The following is a 19,579-nucleotide window of genomic DNA, read 5'->3' as shown; positions in this document are numbered from 1 at the left end:
AAGTTACCTCTTCTTCTTCTTCTTCGTCATGTGAGGATGACTCCTGATCAGATTCTGGACCGGGTGGTGAATTCATTGGTTCTTCATCTCGCTTCACCCTTTTTGCCTCCTTTTTGCTTGTTCTCTTGCATACAGGGGCAACTGATATTGGTACGAATTGGTCCTCTGGTTTGGCTGCAGTGATTATCACTGTGGTTTGAGTGGCGACTGTACTTGTTGCTGGGGGTGGTGTAGCTACTGTGCTTGGAGCTGGGGTAACCGCGCTGTCTGTTGCAGTTGAAGTTTGAGCAGCTGCTGTACTTGCCACTGGGGTAGCTGCGCAGTTCATTGCAGCCAAAGTTTGAGTAGCGACTGTCACTTTGCCCTCAAATCCGCCGACATTCTTTTCCTTTTGAAGGTGCTGGATAGTGTTGAACAAGGCCCTGTAAGCATAGGCCAAGCCCCAGCACGTTGCCGTGATTTGTCCATCTCTGGTATGGCCAGAATGACCACACACCTCATTTAAGTGTTTTACTAATTCTTCTGGATTTTGCAGTTGTTCGGTAGTGAAATTCCAAAATACTGGAGGGGCCCACTGACCTAGATACTTGCCCATACTATCCCACACACCCTGCCACTCATGGCTGTCCAGCCTCTGGGAAAATCTCTCGGTCCTCCTACATCGTCGTTTGACCCCAGACAAGACCCAAACCTGAATCTGCTTAATTCTTGAAATCAGTAGTGGGCAAAACACACTCTGTATGCGTGTTAGCATGGTGATTCCCATCACCATCAGTAAACAAGTCTCAAGAGCATTAAAAGGCCATTTAAAAAATTCAAAACTCTCAAATGTAAATGGTCTGGGGGGACGACTAGGAGGGTAAAAGGATGTCTCCTTCACAGGTTGAGCACCTGAGAAGGAGAAAAAAGATGTGTAATTGCTAAGCACCTCCATCATATACCTCCCAAAGTATAAAGGTGGTGACCACACTGGGAACATAAACCAGATCAGTTTCATGATCAACGATTCTATTGTATTACAAGTCATTACCATAAAGTACAATGGGATAAAAACCTTAGCCCAAGCCCCACACTTGAAAAACACTAATACAGCCAATACCGGATGGACGTAAGATATGGTATACTGAAACTGTGAGATCAAGAGGAAAAACCTTGAGAGCCAATAAATCAGCATTGTGACGAGTGACTATCAATCCAGTCAGATCTGTTCTTATCTCAACCCCTTCGAGCCCCACGTTGGGCGCCAAAAAAGAACTGTCGTGGTTTAAACCCAGTCAGGTAACTTGTTCACTCACTCCCAGTGAGTGGTGCCGAGCTGACAACAATCAAGGTCCGTGTTCGTCTCCCCCCCCTCCCTGCACCGGGGCTCTCCCCTTCCCCGCTCCCGGAGGAACGGGGAGGAGGATCGAGAGAGTGCAACTCCTACGGGTTGAGACAAGAACAGTCCAGCAACAAATCACCACCGCTACTATCAGCTAAAACAATGATAAGGGAAAATAACAAGGGAAGAGAATACGATACCACCGGCCAAGAAAACGAGTTCCACCCGGAAGCCCCTGTCCTTCCGGGTAACTCCCAGTTACCCCCCACCCCGGGCATGACGTGCTGTGGTATGGAATACCTCCCCGGCTAGCCCGGGTCAGGCGCCCCGTCTCTGCCTCCTCACAGCTTCCCCTCCTCCCTGGCAGAGCATGAGCCTCACAGAGTCCTTGGTCAAGGTAAACATCACTTAGCAACAACCGAAAACATCGGCTTCACCAACGCTGCTCTCAAACTAGAAGTCAAAACACAGCACTGCACCAGTTAACACAAAGGAAAAACATGACTGCTACTGCTGAACCCAGGACACTAACTAAAACTAAGCTTCATGCTGTAGCATATGATCAGTGCCTGTAGCAAAACCGAGCAAAACTGAACACAAAGCACTGACCCATGTTAAAACAAACACCACATCCTTCAGTTAACTGTGCAGGACCCATTGAAGTGTAGTAAGATGCTTTCTCCTAGCTGCTTTTCTAAACCCCACTTTTCTTTATACCCAAAGAATAATTTCCTAAAGAAAAATTGAAAAGAAAGTGCGTGTCTCAGTGGAATTTTTACCTCTCTTACTGTCTCTGTAAGTCTTGAAGAATCAAACAACCCAGTCACTTGAACTATATTACCAAACCCTAAACCAAGACTTAATCATATATAGATACAGCAATACCCAAAGCTGTAGGTTTTCGTACTTGAAGATGCCTACAACCCTTGCAGAATCCCAAGACAATTTAGGCTCTTGAAACTCTTTCTTTCCAAAATCCTAACCACATCCCTAAACAGGATTTCAATTATGATTACATGACTGTTATCTGCAAGCAAACAGGCTATGTGGCATTGGTTTCTGTTAACATCAGTCCTTTTCCTTCCCTTGCAGATGCTTTAGTTTTTAACAGTAACCTGATGTTCTCTAACCTTCTCTCTAATTCCTGACTGTGGTTTTTATGCTATGCATATTGACTGGGTTTTATTTCAAGTTTCACGTGATTCTAGCAAAGGATTCCAGGACTGTGGATGCAGTTTGTTATTGTAGGCACCAGAAGTTTCTTTCCCTGGTGAAGAGTAGAATAAAGAAGCTGAAGGAGAAAGAGGCAGTTTGTTGCTCTGTAACAAAAAAGAGAATGTGCTTCTGGGTGTGGAGATTTTATGATTCCATGGAGGCAGAGGGGTGTGGATGCTGTGACCCCCATTAGTACTACCTGAACCAGCACATGTGCTCCAGATTTGATGAAGTAGTGCCTCTCCCCTGTTAACAGTGTGCCTATTCCAGTGCTGCAGTCTGTGCTCCTGCAAGTGTTTTGGTATGCATTTCATCAAAAAGAAAAGGCACTATAGGCATTATTTCCTAGTTCTGTCAGTGTGTTCTTTGCAGGCAAATGCTGGGACTTCAGATAATGCAGACATACATAATTTGACCTGTCATTTGCATAAGTCATGACCTGTTAGTCTGACAAGATATCTCCCTGGCAAGCCTGCTTTGGGAGTACTTCAGGGGCAGAAACCCCATCTGTGCAAAAGTTCTCTGCAGCCTGCAGCAGTCACACACAGCTCAGGGCTCAAACCCAAACCCAGTGATGGCCCCTGCAGAGAGCCTGCTTACGTGAAACTAGTGCATCCTAATGGTAAACATGTATTGTTGTGCATGGCCTAGTGCTGGGTTACATGTGTCCACCAACAGGCATAACCCAGTGTACCCCAGGCCATTCCACAACAGCATGGCTTCGTTTCAACAGGACAGATTGCTTTGCATGAATTTTTTGGTGAAAAAGTGAAGATTTTCCATTTGTTTTAACAATGGAGTAGCTATGAGAACATACGGCAAAAATGTAGGTCTGTAGGGCTCAGATTTAGGAAACTGAAGGTTTTTTGCTCCATTTTATTTTTAGCAGCTCTAAACTTTTGGCCTTGAAAGAATCAAGTCCACTTGGTTTTAAAGGTAATTCTGTTGAAAAATTACAATCCCAGATCCATAGAAAATGTTTTTAGCTTTTTCACCCCAGAATCTTTCTCACCATAACAGCACACCTGGAGCAGCGCTTCTCCAAGGAGCATCTCCCAGGGCTGAGCAGCCATGGAGTCTGGGTGGAGTGATGGAAAGGGAGTAGCACCTTTGTCCCATGGAGGGCCACCTGCAGCAGCCTGTCCCAGCACTGTACTATGTGGGACAATCCCATCTCATTCCCAGAGCCATCAGTGTATGAATTTCAGCAGCCTTGCTGGCAGTATCTGATGCTTTTAAGGCTTAATTTATTTAATTCTTTTCCAGTGAATCTTGGGAGCTTAAAAAGACAGTGACACTCCCAAACTGTTAACATTAGCATGTCTTAAAATAGTCTTTTTGCAACATAGTAAAAGCATTATGGCAATTCACTGTGAAGAGAGATTTATTTTCCTGAGCCATCACATGTTTTTTTAGCCTTCAGTAACTCTTAGAACCCCTTTGTAAAACAGCAGTAACATTTATCTATCTCATGGGAGTGCAGCAACCATTAGTTCATTAATATTTAGGTGGCTTGTGAAGTTCACTAGCAGCATGTTATTGATGTTTAGACAGAATTTCAGTGCCATGCTGAATAAATGTGTTCTTCCTCCATTTTTATTCTTGCTTCTCATCTCAATATTTCTGATTTATCTAAATTTAATTCATCTCTCCCTTTTTGCTTTGGTAGCTTCATGATCACCTTAAACCGCGCCTTTCCCATCTTCATGGTGCTAGCTTGGATATATTCAGTTTCCATGACTGTGAAGAGTATAGTGCTGGAGAAGGAAATGCGTCTGAAAGAGGCTATGAAGAACAGGGGTATAACTAATGGGGTGATTTGGTGCACATGGTTCCTAGACAGCTTCTTCATGATGGCTGTGAGCACATTCCTCCTCACAGCACTGATCATGGTAAGGATTGCCACTCTCCAACTCACTGCTGAGTTTGCACTGCTGATACCAGTTTGCTGTTGAGAAAAAATAGTGGCTGCTCCTAGGGAGATGTGAATGACTGGTGGCTTGTTCTGGTAGCAGCATGTAGCAGGCACATACTTCTAAGCAGACCTCCTGCCATCATCAGCACTTGGCAGAGGCAAAAAGATGAATTCACTAATAAGATTTATTGTAAGATCCTGCACAGAACAACACATGCAGCTGATTACTCTGTATATTGTGTTTCCTGTAGACAGAGGCAGATCTTGCAGTAAGAAAGGATTGTTGCTTTAAATAGAAGGGATCATAATATGAGGAATTTTAATCTTGTAATTCACCATATGTGATTCATTTATAATATTCAATGCTTACCTACTTAGTAATTACGCCACCATTTCAATGGGAAAAGAGACTGCAAGGACAGTAGTTTCAGGACAATCTGAAAAATAAACCAAAACCAAAAAAAAACCCCACACCAAACCTAAAAAATTAAAACACAAACCCTTTTTTTGCTTCAGTGACTCCAATTGCTGTGTTTTGTAACTTTTCAGGGCAGTTTGGATGTTGTCTTGAAGGACTACCTCTTCTCTCTGTTGCCTGAGACCCAAGTTCCTCCTGGCTACTATATTTAACTATATAAATGTGAAGCATTTTGATAAGGAAGAATGCACTTGCATCTTTTTTGATGTGGGGAACTGGTATTGGCATAAATGCACCATCAGGCTTCAATCTACTCTGTCTTATCCGCCTGCCCTGATGAGTTGTTCTCATTCCTTGTGTTCCATTACGGCTTGGGTGGATAGAGAAAGCTTACTTTATTTGCTACACTGGCTTAATTAAAAATCAGGAGGTAGTTAATGCCAGAGAGGAATGTGCTTATACCTGTAATTCACTTCTCCTGGATTTCACTTTGCCAGTGTGAGACACCTTTGTAAATACATTCTTATGAAAGGTTGTATCACTGTTTATAAAGAAGTCAGTCTCAGAGGCCCAGTGGGATGTTGCAACAATATTGAAACCTATTTATAGCCTTATAAACCCATTTGAGCCTTGAGCCTAATAAATAGGCCTCAACATTGTTTTTTTAAGAGTAAATAGATAGTAAATATATACAACAGCAGAGCATGCTCTTCTCGAGAGGGACCATTTGATCTACAAAAGCTCTAAGGAAGAAAGGTCAATAAAAGTCCACCAGTGGGTTGATTAGTACCCAGGGATCTGTGGGAAACTGCACTTGGATTCCTCAGCTGTGATACCCTTCTGCAGTTTGAGTATCATTTAGGTACAGAAGCTTTATCATTTTCCTGAGTTGCTTTGGCTTTTTTAAGATACATTTTTGTCAGGGTTCCATACATTGTTTTTCCTGCACATCAAGCAAGTGGACTGAGAAGAAGATGAGGTCAACAAAGATTGATAACGGTAGTTCAAATAGTTTTATTTCAAATGTGTGAATTTCCAAGCAGACATATCTTGCTTGGAATCATTTATTATTAAGGCAGGGACAGAATGTCTGCTTTCCATCAGTTAAGATCTTAATTCAGTCATCAAATGTGAATATGAACTCCATAGCTTATTGTACTAGTGACTATTAAGTGACTATTAAGTGACAATTCAAGGGCAGGGGTAAAATTAGATGAAGGATTTGTTACTGTAATGAGCTCAGGTGTTGAAATTACTGCCTGGGAGAGTTAGAAGTCATGTTAGGTAAGAAAGGCTGCCTTATTACTGACTGTATGTTACGTGTCAGCTGCAATTCTGACCTTTTCTTCTAATTCAGAAAGTGGCAGAACTTCTAAATATTTCCATTTTCCTTTTCCTCACAGTATGGACAAGTACTACATTATAGCAGTCCCCTCCTCTTCTTTCTGTTCCTTCTGACATTCACCACAGCCACCATCATGCAGTGTTTCCTGTTCAGCACCTTCTTTTCCAAAGCAAATCTGGCAGCTGCCTGCAGTGGAGTCATCTACTTCACCTTGTACCTGCCTCACATTGTCTGTTTCGCCTGGCAAGACCGCATGACTGTTGAAGTAAAGATCCTAGCAGTAAGCCTTTCACTGATTATGTGGTATCTTTGGCTTCACATTTTAACTGCCCTTCTCATGGTGCGTATGTGAGTAGCAAATAATTGCACACTTCTTCCTCTTTGCTTTTTTGGTTCAGAAAGAGAGACCTCTGAATCTCTCTCAAGTAATTAGGGATTGAAAGTGAGTAAGCCTTTAGCAGGCCTAGCAACTGAGAGAGATTTTTGTGGCTTTTAGAAAGTTCATTAAGATTTATTTTACTTACTAAATGCTAGGAAATCAGCAAAATGTGTTGAACACTTACTCAGAAGTCAAAGCAAATCTAACTTGTGGTGTGTTTAATAAATACAAAGGCAGTTTACAAAATGGGGACAGTTATGTGCTACAACCTAGTTAACAGGGTAGTATCTAAGGGTAGGAAGACCTCAAATTCACATTCCTTATTTATCTGAATTTATCTGAATATATCTATTTATTCCTTATTTAGCTTTATATATCCTTATTTATCTTATTTATCAGTTAGGATCTGAACCCAGGTGCCAAATCTCTGAGAAGTATCTTCCATCTAAGAAGTTGTAGACATTGTCCTTGCAGTGCTTCGTTGCTGGTTCTCTTCGTTATATGTAAGATAATTAATAATTCAGTGGAGCTGGAAAGTTCTTGCTGTTTTGTGAAACTGAACTGTGGAATTACAACATCAGTCTCTGTTACTCAGTGGGTCAGGTAGGGGAGCAGGTGTTTGAATCCAGAGTCCCCATTCTTGGTGAGCATTCTAACAACCTAGGTAAAAGAGAAGTCCTGTCTTCTCATGCACTTGGAAATCTAATGAAAAATGAAAAAGAAAACAAAACACCTCAAAAGCTACAATGAAATGTAAATATAGCTGCGAGTTAACTTTCTTAACTGCTATACTTTGCAGATATAGTATATAACGTTTTTAGTTCTACCAGTTAAGGCAATAATGTGCCAAACTTGATCCTGTCCTTAAGTCACGAAAGGAGTAGGCTTGGCCTGATTCTCATTTGTGAAGAAATCTTGAGACTAGCACACAGTTTAAACACTCTAAAGTGAAGGAGGAAGCATCTGTGTAAGAAAGGATATTTGCTGGCCAAAAGCCATAAATATTTTTTTCTGTTCCTGATAGGTTTGGTCTTTCATTTGTTGTTCAAAGGGTAGTCTCTGAAGAAGAGCTGATTACAAGGGATGGTATAAGGGGCAGGATATGGATGTGGGGGGGAGCTGATGAAAAAAAGAAAAGGTTTTAAGGACAATGTAATTGAATAAAAAATGTATTGCTGGAAACCAAACAGTTTTTACTTGGCACACTAGGGGAATGCCTCACAGAGTTGCAGTTGGGATCCCTCTTGACTCCTCATTTTCCTAAGGCATTCCTGGCTGAACTATGCATATTCCATAAAACAGCTCTGTATCACTTCTTGCTCTAGTTTTGCAATGGAACATTGAACAGAGTGTTTGGATACTGTACTGGTGTATTAGTTCATAGTGTGAGAAGCAGGTAGCAGACACACCAGAGGAGAGGGGATGGCTGTGGTTTTTCATCTCCTGAGCATCTGATGTACTTTCTGCATTGTAACTCATAGTGGCACTGCCCCATACACTCAAGAAATGCTTTGTTTCTCCAAGACTGACAAAGGTCTACACTGTAAAAGATTCATTAATGGAAAACAAACAAGCTGAGAACGTTGCCTGGTAGCTAAAGAAAGTACAGCCAAAGTTGAACTCAATTAGGCTAAATACTGCTTAGAATCGCTGCCATTCAGAGGCTTAAACATCCCAGTCCAACATTAAAGTGAAACCACTTTTCCCTAATAATTTGTTAGGGAAAAGGGAGTTCATTAAGGAATAATTCATTTAATATAAAGTTTTAATGGCTGGATTTGGTGATCCTAAAGGTCTTTTCCAACCTAGTTGATTCTGTGATTTTATGATTTGAAGTCCAGTCCTGAAAGGCTGTCTTTCTTTGTGCTTTCTTTACAAAATACCCCTCTGAGTTGAATGTCATTTTTCTTTTGTTCCAGAGTTTGCTTTCTCAAGTAGCGTTTGGCTTTGGTACAGAATACTTGTCACGCTATGAAGAGCAAGGACTTGGCCTACAGTGGGGTAACATCAGAACCAGTCCCTTGGAAGGAGATGAATATAGCTTTCTTTTTTCCATAAAAATGATGCTTTTTGATGCTTTTCTCTATGCAATACTTTCTTGGTATCTTGATAACGTTTTTCCAGGTATGTCTGTTTCTTATTCAAACAAAGTAGTGGTAGTTGTTGTAAAGTGTCAGTCTCATCAGTCTCTGAATATTTCTTTGTCAGAAAAAGGATATTTGACATTGTAGCCTATCAGTCGTACCCAGTATAGCACCACTGCTTTAGTAAGGGCTTTCACTTTTCTCTCTTTTTCCTTTCTCCTGTTTTAGTCTAGAAATGAATAGAAAATGAGGAAAGAGTAAGGAGGAGGATGCAATTTGTGGTCCTGTTTTAAAATTTAAATAGAAAATAAATCTACAGAAATGCCATTTGCTAACAGACAATTTGTGTATATACATTTCTTTTGAGGCGTTTTAACCATTTCTAGAAATAACAGATCTAGTTCACATATATACAATGGCTGCATTAGGCGAGATGGTTTCTTAAAGGATGGTACTATTTCCTGAGACTCATACTGTGTCTTAGGCACCTGTGAAAGAGCCTGTGTGGATTGGTTTTATTGCTAAATAGGAATCCTGGTTCTAGTGCAAGTTCACAAAAGGATTTTCTTTATCATCAGTTACAAAGTTTGGGAACTTTCTTTGTAAGAAACCAGTTTGTTCTTGCAGCTTAAATAGTTACCTTTTTATAGAATATTGTTACGGTATAATAAATGCAGACTCTTCTGCTGTAGGAGCAAGTGACCTTGCTTTTCATTAATCTATTACTCCCACATATGAACTACAGTTCCACAGTTCCAGAATGTGTGTCTTGGCAGATGGCTATGGTTTTTCTTTTATTTCTTTTGTCTCCCTTGAGTGGTTCTGTAGAATTTGAGATCTTGCAGAGTTTCTAGCTAGGAAAGAAAATGAATGATGAATAAGATAAGATGGTGTTGATCTGCACACATCACTTATGGTAGTTAACCCAAAGCAAGGAAAGATAAGGATTTGTAAATGGTTTTAGATGCATTTGAGGACATTTTGTTTTGAATTAAAATATGACCTGAAGTCTGCTTTGTGTCCCTACCAAAGTGAACTATGCTCCACCAAATTCATGCCTATTCACTTCTTAACGAATGTGTCCTCACAAAGCACTTTAATGCAATTTTAATACACTTGTTTTCAAAGCTTATTTGCAGTAATTTTCCTCAAAGTTCCCCTTTGGAGAAGCCCATGTTGCAACTCTGTTTATTTAAAAAAGAATGGACAATGCACTATTTCCATGAACACGGCAGGAATTCAGTAACAGGAGTTTCTTTGCTCTTAGATCCAAGTTTGTTTTTTTTTTTTTTCATGCCAGCACTTTACACAAAAGTAATGCCTCTCAGGGCTTCTATTCATTAGCTTCAGTTCCTCTCTGGTTTTCTGCTCCTCTGTTTCTGTGGAATTTCCCATAGCATTTCTCCATTGCACACATGCAGAGCTACCAAATCAGTGCTGTACTCTTTGAGCTTACTATATGAAGTCCCTGAACAACCCTTCGAACCATATGGTTCAGCTCCTGCTCAAGCTTTCTCTACAGCCAGGCACCCACTGGCACACTGGGCCGTTGGATGTTTGAGCTTTTTGCTCTATAATGGAGGGGTTTTCATTCATCCTGAAGGAGAAGCAATTGTTTTAGCCACCACCTTCAAAGAGGTGTAATCCAGTCCATAACAAGTGCAAGACGCACTGTTTACGGATGCAGACAGGGTGTTTGTTTACAAGTGATTGCCTGAAATACAGGGTATTTTTGGTTAGTCAGAAATAAATAGACACTTTTGTCACAGTGGTCTTCATTACAGAAAAACTGACCACCTTTCAGCAACCATCAGAAATTCCCTTAGCTTATTTTGAGTAAGTAGCACAAGGCCAGTATCATTTGGGTTCACAGATGTTTTAAACATAACAGCTCAAATCCCGCCATTCTATGTATCAATATGATCCAGGAAGGCAGTATTGGCTTGCACTAACACTGCTCTGGCCTGACAACAGCTGATAATGTTACTGTACTTTTCTCTTTTCAAAGCAGAATTAATCTGTGAATAAAAAAGTCTATTTCTGTTTAAAAAAAAGATTATTGTCAGTTTTCCTATGTGCTGAAATAACAGCCAGAGTCTCTTTTCTCATTGCCAGTTGTGAATTCAGGCCCAGGGCGGTAAGTGTAAATATAATAAGCTTTTCATTCGTGTCAAGTGTTCAGCGTTGACACTGAGTGAAGCTGGAATCCCATCTTAAGCAGTCAGGGTGTTCCTTGGCAGCTGCTGACCTGTTGATGAGGATTCAAATTGTCCCATGTAAGGAGTAGCTACATTCTGTAATTAAACCACATTCTATTTCAGACAAGGTAAGGCCAATGAGATCACATTTTCTGCATATTTTACTCCTGTCCAAAAGGAAAGAAAATACCTGCAAACAGAATCTGCTCTGTTAGGTATTTGGTGGATGGTTTACCCTTCTGATACGCAACACTAGGACTGCAAGTGTTTATAATCATTGCTCAGACTTTGCCTAGGTGAATTTGTGCCTGCTGAGGAATGTGTTTATGAAGTGCGCATTGCCTTCTTATTTTTATTTTAGGGGACTATGGGCTACCACAGCCTTGGTATTTCCCTGTGCAGGAATCTTACTGGCTTGGCCCTAGAAACCCCAAAGCTGAGAAAACAGCAACTGCTGATGGTGAGTACTTTTAAATAACTTCAGACCCACCGATCCGCTTAGAGGTGACTACGTAACATTTCCATTACCTGAGCTGCTGCAAAGATTAGAGGCAGCCATGCACTGGGAACATCAGCAGGTGCCTTTGAACTTGCAGTGGTCTGCTATTATTAGAGTTATTAGAGGTGAGTCACTATTCCATCTGGGAGCCTTTAAAGCAGGGCTTAACAAGCAACATCAAACCCCCACTCTCTAACTAACACTCTGAGACACTCGAGGAGTTCTTATTGCTCAACATAGCATTTGTGAAATGTTGATCTTTCTTATACTGAGGATCTCCCATCTTTCTAAATTGGGTTATTTTCTACCTAGTTTGACACTAATTTCTGTCAGTTTACTTTGGGTTTTTAAGCAATTTCAAAATTTATGCCACCCTTGGACCAACAATGAAAATGAGTTCAAAAGTCCTGCTTTTATGGATTATTTTTGTCTGTGCTTAGATACTGGAGTAGTTAAGAACATGTAGTGACTATTTAAATAGGAAATAATGCAGAATAATTAATGTTTAGAATAGAGGCTTGCTAAAGGTGGCGTTTTGAAATCTGTCTGAAATTTACAAGGTAACAGTGAAATGAGTCAAAATGACAGATGAAGAAATAATCTCATTACTGTCCTTTGCTTCATCAACTCAGGCTGCTGACAAGACAGTCACATCTCAGGATGATACCTATAGATCAGTGTGAACATGACATCCACTGCTCACATTTTGATCAGAAAAGAGGTTATAACAGCGGGGTGTTTTTAAGAGGCTTTGCCTTCCGGTACATTCTGAGGGAATGAACAGGTTTTCCTTTGGCCTTGCTGTGAGGGTATTCAGAATGGTAGAGGCTTGCCTAGATGTTATGGAGTCTGCTATCTGCTTCAGCTTTGCAAATGCTGCCCACCAGATTAGAATGTGACTGTATAGGAAGGAGGAGGAAAGAGCCAAAGGAGGACTTGTAATATGTTTATAGATGAATGGAATATTTCCCAAGACCCAGGTAAGATGTCAGCCACTACATCTCATTGACTTCTGTGGAGTTTGGGCACATCCTGCACCAGAGCTCCTTTGACTCTGGCAAATTCGAAGCAGTCAGTTACAGGATTTTAACATTATCTATTTATTTAGTGTAAGCCTAAATTTAGTAGAAATAAAATCCATTGTCTGGTTATTTTAATGCTTAATAAGTTCTCTGTGTTCTTTAGCATATTTCCAGTACAAGTGGGACTTGTGATTTCTTAGTACCCAAACGAAAGGTTGTGAGAAGGCTTGAAAGCTCCAAAATATTCAGGTGCTCAGGTAAACCAGCAACAGAAGAGTTTATGGCTGCTACTTTACTGCCATTTTTAAAATAAATTTGATGAGTTTATACTACCATTTTTTAGATGACTTAGATAAAACATTTTGCTTAAGTGAAGCCTAGATTTTATTTTGCAGGGGAGGCTGCATCAGGTAACTGAGCTGATCTAACAGTTCGCTGTTGAGAAATAACTGAGCAATCTTACAGTCCTTTCCACAACTCTCTTTCTAGTTCTGCTGATAGTCCCTCATAAGATTAAGAAGGTTAAGTGGTAGATCCTTCCGGAAACTATTCCCAAGAACATAAAGGTAAGGTGATAGGAAAAATGGACATGGATTTATGAAGAGCAAATCTTGCCTAACCAGTCTGATTTTCTTCTGTGATGAACATATCAGTGGGCAAAGAGAGAGCAGTGGATACTATTTACCTTGACTTTAGCAAGTGCTTTATCATGGGTTTGTGTAGTATTCTGATAGCCAAGTTGATGAGATAAAGGCTGTTTGAGTGGACACTAAAGTGAGTAGAAAATTGGCTGAACTGGTGGGTCCAACGGATTATGATCAGCAGTACAAAGTATAACTGGGGACCAGTTATTAGTAGCAGGGGCCTGATACTGGACGTAATGCTGTATAATGCCTTTATTAACAGCCTGAGTGGGAGCAAGGTAATGGAAGATACCAAATTGGAAGGAACAGGGAGTGCAGGGCAGCTTTACAGGGGAACCTGAAGAGGCTGGAGAAATGGTTTTATAGGAGCCTCATGGAGTTCAACAAAAGTAAATGCATAATACTGTGTCTGGGATGGAATAACTCCACAGGACAGTACAGACTGGCTGCAACCTGGATGGCAAACCAGCTTTGTAGTAAAGGTCTGGTTGACATGTTGAACATGAGATACCAAGTGTGCCCATGTAGCTAAGAAGATCGGATACATCCTGAGCTTTATTAATAAGAGTATAGCCATCAGTGCAAGGGAAGTGATTCCTCCCTTCTAGTTAGCACTTGTGAGATTATCCGGACTGCGTTGTCCGGTTTAGGGATCCTCATTGAGAGAAAGACACAGTTACTAGAGGGATTTTAGGAAAGAGCCACCAAGTTGTTTAGGAGCTGGAGCATGTAACGTTCAAGGAGGTGCTGATTGCCTTGTGTTTTCTCGAGCAGGGACAGTTGAAAAGGTCATCTCTGATTAATGTCTTTGTAGGAGGCATGTAATTCTTACCTGTTTAAAGAACTTGATGAACAATATAGAACTTTTCTCAACTCATATCTTTCCTTCAGGGACAATACTAAGCATTTCCTTAATTTATTGTAACTAACTAATGAGTTGGTAAGGAAACTGGCTAAGAAAATGCCAGATAATATAATGCACAGCTGAAAATGAAGTTAAACTGGTAAATCATCTTGGTGCTTTTAAGTCAGTGCACTTTTGTATCCCTCACTTTGCTGTTTAAGGCGATGCAGTGAACTTGTTTGTGTTGCTATTTGTGTAATTTTACGTAGTTTTATAGGCTTAAACTTCTTATAGCAGAAAGTTAAAGTGAAATTCCACCCCAAAATTGAGACGTAAGGGGCTAGTTCGCAACTGTGCTCATTGCACTCTAGGCTGTCAGTTTGAATTTGTGTAATGCAAACAGTTCCTTCAGGAGCTCCCTTTTCTATCATCAGTGTTCTTCCTGCTTTAAGCCTGTCCCCATTAGTGACTTTATGTGACTTGTACAAAAGTTAACACCAACTCATTCATTCCAGCCTGGAGCAAGTCTCTTAATCTTAGTAGCAGTTCGCTTTTCATTTAACCTTGTTGTTTTGTTTTTCTCCCTCTCACTCCTTGCATGTCTGGGAAATGTCTGTATGGCATTTCTCTGCAAGTGGTGAAGAACTTGGTCTAGAGCTGTGTGGACAAAATATAAAGCATATGCCTAATATTAGTCAGGATCTTCTACTCTGAGTCTATAATTGCAAAATTGTCAGTCATCTGTTCCTGACACTGTGAAGATTTTAAGGTAGATGGCTTTAAGTGCTGTACCTAACCTGAGTAAAGCACTGATGATTAATGCTCTTGGAGAGCTCAAGGCTTAGTAAAGATTGCCTCCTTTTCCTCAAAGCACCTCCACAGATAGATAAGAGGAAATTCAAGTTTGGTTAATTAAATCTTGGTTACTTTTGGTTGATTTAGATAAATGCCCAGAGCCAGAAGGCTGTGTGGATCAGAAAGCCGTGGAAGGGGAAAAAAATGAAAGCACAAGGAAATCTGAAGACCCTGAAAAGCCAGAAGAGAAGAGTGACAAGCAGGGGGAGAAGGACGGTAAAAACAAACAGTGTAAACACAAACGAGAAAGAGAACCCGGTGAGCGGGGGAAGCCTCAGACAGATACCCTGGACAAAGATGAAATTCATAGTAAGGAGAGAGAGAAGCTTGAATACTTCTGAGATACCATGCTTACTGTATTTCATAACAAACTAGAAATAGGACTGATTGGAGTCAAGCTACAAGAGCCCAGTAGGCTACAGAGCATAGCATGCGGCTGCCCGAGCTAAGCTCAGGAGAAGCACTGACTCTCCCAGCTACCCTCTCACTGATTCCTCTGCATTCACAATTCCTTAGACTATTTTAGCCATCATATATGAGAGGTGCCTTCCAGAAGATCTCTGTAATTGGTTTTTATTATGCAAATGCAGTCCGTTTCTATGGCAAGTTTGTGTCCATGCTATGAGGGGAGCCTCAGAGACATACATTAACTTCTTAGAATTAAACAGACTTCAATACAAATACTTAATGCTGAGAGGAATGTTTTTCAACCCATCCCCCCCATCTTCTTTTATCCCCCTATCTTTAGTGTGGGTTGCATCTGTAGGGGAAGGCTGGTTTCAAAGGGGTTTATCTGAAGTGCTCTGTGTGTCTGTCTGCAGCCTTTTCTGATGCTGACATTAGCCACCACCTAAGAATTCCTGAATGACCTGCCTTGTTTTCAAGTCACTATGTCTTTTGTGGGGAGCCAGAGGAGTTTTCTGAATGTGATGCTCAGAGGAATGCATGTGGATTCTGTAGCAAAACTGACTGCTACAGACAGCTCTGAGTCCACTCTGACTCTTGAAAAGATAGAGATAAAAGTGGGGTCATTAGAGCTCCTCACGTAGGCACTGAAAACGTGCATTCAGGGAGAATGGAAACAGCACAGACTTCAAAAGAAAAAAGACAGGCAGAGGGCAAAGGTTATTTCACCCAATCTTCTCCTAGTGTTGCCTTATCTTCGAGGTGCTGTACTCATCAGCTCCCAGGTTCCAGCTGTTCCATGGCCACAGAGGAAGGGCTTTGCCTGTCACTGCACAAAAAAGCCTGCCTTCCCTTTCAGCCAGCCACGCAGGATTTGAGAGACAGAGAAGCCAAGAGCAGACCTGATATGGTCCAAGGGCAGTTTCCACAATGGTTTCATATAAGAGCTAGAGCTTCATGTAAGAGTAATGGGATGTGAAATGGAGAGTAGTTCTAATGGCTTAACTCTAGTGCAGTCCAATAGGTTAGTAGAGCAGGGCAGACACTCTATATACTTGTCCTAATTGCTTGATAGGTTTTAAGCAGAGCCTTCACCAAAGCTCCATTAACCTCCCCAACAACTGCTGCCATCTCTGAAGAAGACCTAAATGGCCCAAAATTGCACTGAGGGAATAGGATCAGAGTGGAGAAATATGAATCACAAAAAAAGGGAGCTCAGCCCTCCACCAATGTCCTTCAAGTGATGCAAAGCAGATCATCAGAAAATTTGCCTCAGAACTTGTCAGTGAGTCTTGCAGGCAAATCTGAATTGAGCTCATGATACATGTAAAAGGATGGTATCTCAGTTGCCAATATATGCATATCTATCTAGCCAGACTCCATGTGAACTTCTGTAAATACAGGGAAGTATGTATTTGGTTTAGCAAGACAAAAGGAGACCTAAATTCCCTCACAAAGCAACAGTTTGTCATAAATGTAATTTTATTTTAAATAAAGCTACCCGTTCTAAATGAATTATTTCAGCTCTGTACAGCTCTGGCATGTACAACATATTTGGAACATTTTCCTGAGTATGTTTATAATGACAGTCATAGTAGCCACTGCTGGAGCTGGGGCTGGCTTCAGCCAGATGGCATTGGCTGCTCTCCACGAAGGCCTGCTGGGTAGTGAGCAATTTAACTGAACTGCAATTGCAAAACAAGCTTCCCTACCAAGCCTTAAGCATTCTGTGTAAACAAAAGTGGACAGGGTCTTTAAATTTCTCAACTCCCATCATTCACATTGCCTAAGGGCTTAATTTACTTCAAAGGAAGTTTGTTTTGTCGAGAAGCCCATGCAATAAAACATCCCGATGGTGCTATTTACAATAATGCATTTTTAATCCGGGGAGAAAGCCATCCAGTTTAGTGCTTATGTTAGGTACTGTCTAAATCTTGAGCTGGCCTCTGCAAGGGGGTAAATTTCACCTACCAGGATTAAAGGCAAATGTTGGTTTGTTTTAAAGCAGCCTGGTAAAAGAATGCACAGCTGGACACATGATTTGAATGGCAGATTTTAGCCTGGCTAGAAAGGCAACCTGCTGCTTGTTTAGTCTCTCAGCCTATCTAAGTGTCTTCAGACAGCGTTCCCAAATAATCTTCCTGCTACACAAAACAGAAAGCACATTCAGCTTCACCTGACCCAGTGAGTTATCTCTCCACAGATTATTACAGTTCTGGGCTTCACTTCTGTTATTGATCTATGGGTGAGTGTAACCGAATTGCACTGTGGTTAGAAATCTTGCCTCAGTTTGGTAGTGGTGTGACTGGAGAATCTGGCACTGGCACATGATGCTGTATTTTACTGAGTGTGTGCTGTTGCTTCTGCACTTATTGATGTGTCATCATCAGAACTAGGGTTAAAACGTGCTTTTATTCTTTTTTTTCATTCTTGATTTCTTGTCTTTCAAGACACCTTCTTTGAACCTGAGCCAACAGGATTGATTCCTGGAGTATGCATTCAGAACCTGGTGAAGATTTTTGCAAACAGGCCCAAGCCAGCAGTAGATGGGATGAGTATTACTTTTTATGAAGGCCAGATCACAGCATTCCTCGGTCACAATGGAGCAGGAAAGACAACCACCATGTAAGTCTGTATTTTAGAAGAAGCAAACTCAGGCAATGCTCTATTGCTGTGTCCTGAGGAGCAGCCTTCTCTTTTCACTCTTGTCTCTCTACCACCCCTGCAGCTAGCTTGATACACAGCATCAAGTTTTTTCCAGACAGGGAAATGCTGCCCTTAGGCAAAGAGAAGATATCCTGGATTAGTTAAAGCCGAGGGAGAGAGGCAATGCATGACACAAACAAGTGAAAGTCTGGAGAGAAGGAAGCAATTCTCTTCCTCATAATTCATTTCGCATGGCCAGACTCCCAGTAGGGGTAGAGGGAGAAGGATCTGGCTGAAAGAACTGAAGATTTGAAAGCCACCACACTCCACATGTTCTTAATTTCTCTGTCTGAATTTGTCAGTCATGTTTTTTGATCTATGTGCAAAGGAGTATAAAATACAGATCCTGCTTAGACAAAAAGATTTAATATATATGCAAGATCCATGTCCAGATTAAGATGTTCCTCTAGTCCTAGAACCCTAATATCTCAGAAAGCTGGACTTCAGGAATATTTAATTCTCATTATACAGAGCTTTATTAGGCAAAATAGGATGAATTGGTGAACAATATATTTCATGAGTAGGTGACAAGTTCAACAAAGGCTGAAAGAACTGAAATGTTTCACTGTGATTTTTCCCAGCGGAACACTATAGGGTTTTTTTATTAAAAATCAGTTGTATTTCAAATGGACTTTAAATTGCCAATTTTTTTTTTTTTTGTAATTGTTCCACAATAAGTATGTTTGACCCAAAGGAAAAGCATTCTAATCTGCAGATCCACAAGATTCTCAATGTAGCAGGGCAAGAGTATTTATATGTATGCTTTTTTACTGGATTTGTTCCATCAAGGCCAATAGTAAGAAGTCATCATGCTCCATCTAGTGGAATCGTGCAATGCATCTTCCTAATGTGGCAGGGAAAGAGGAGAGTGGGAATGTTCTCATTCTGTTTTCTCAGGTCGATACTGACAGGCCTCTTCCCACCCACTTCTGGCACTGTGCTGATTGGTGGCTTGGATATTCAGACTCACATGGACTCCGTTCGGCACAGATTAGGCATGTGCCCTCAGTACAACATCTTATTCAACCAGTAAGTATCATTCCATACCAGCTTTTTCAGAGTAAGGGTTCCAGTCTGCATACTTGCACACTTTGTGTGCAAAGCCACAAAGCCTATCTTGTTTCTCTTACTGTGCTGGCAGTAGGTATATCTCAGAGGTGCTTCTCCAGCATTTAGCACTCACATAGGGTAGGTAGTGCCCTTCTCTAGTAGAAATCTCCTCCATCATTTAGCTGGGAACAGAGAAGTTTCCAAATGATAGTGCTTCTGGTGTTGGTGTTTTTTGTTGCAGTGTGAGTTAGCATGAGTTCAGCCTGGGGATTCATACAGCTTAGGCCACCTAAAGCATAAAAACCTAGGCCGACAGCCCAGTAGCAGGATATTTTAGTGCCCATTTTCTACTATCACCCAGCTATTTACTACCTTCTCAGGTGATTTCCAGCTTCACTGCCATTAGTTTGTGTGCATCTCAACAGCAGACTCTTTTCCTTAATGTAGCTCTTAACATTAGCTCCCATTTTATATGCTTAAATGGATGGCTTATGCCTGCTATACCTGTTCCTTTAGGAGCAGGTTCTGCTTTGAAAAGGCAGAGAAAGAGCCTATGACATCTGAGGGAAGCATGTTGATCCCTAGTAAGATCTGTGATCCAGATGTAGGGTAAAGCAGCCTCTCTTCCTTTAGCAAGATAAAGGAATTTATCTAGAGTGAATTTATTTTGCTGCTTGGG

At 41.0% G+C, this 19,579-nt stretch overlaps 1 protein-coding gene across 1 annotated transcript in view; it reads left to right on the top strand.

Moving 5' to 3' along the window:
* Positions 1–19,579, top strand: part of ABCA4 (ATP binding cassette subfamily A member 4) — a 79,049-nt gene that overhangs the window by 32,346 nt on the left and 27,124 nt on the right. Inside the window, exons 14-20 of the mRNA XM_061462063.1 lie at positions 4,206–4,428; positions 6,273–6,494; positions 8,513–8,717; positions 11,237–11,335; positions 14,827–15,048; positions 17,595–17,769; positions 18,748–18,879. Of these exons, the coding sequence (XP_061318047.1) occupies positions 4,206–4,428; positions 6,273–6,494; positions 8,513–8,717; positions 11,237–11,335; positions 14,827–15,048; positions 17,595–17,769; positions 18,748–18,879 (1,278 nt within the window). The remainder of the gene's footprint in view (positions 1–4,205; positions 4,429–6,272; positions 6,495–8,512; positions 8,718–11,236; positions 11,336–14,826; positions 15,049–17,594; positions 17,770–18,747; positions 18,880–19,579) is intronic.

Source organism: Pezoporus flaviventris, unplaced genomic scaffold (assembly GCF_033815535.1).
Source record: "Pezoporus flaviventris isolate CSIRO_AGI_PZ_B2104156 unplaced genomic scaffold, CSIRO_AGI_Pfla_v1 ptg000001l, whole genome shotgun sequence".
Classification (NCBI taxonomy): domain Eukaryota; kingdom Metazoa; phylum Chordata; class Aves; order Psittaciformes; family Psittacidae; genus Pezoporus; species Pezoporus flaviventris.
This window is presented reverse-complemented; position numbering and strand designations above follow the sequence as displayed.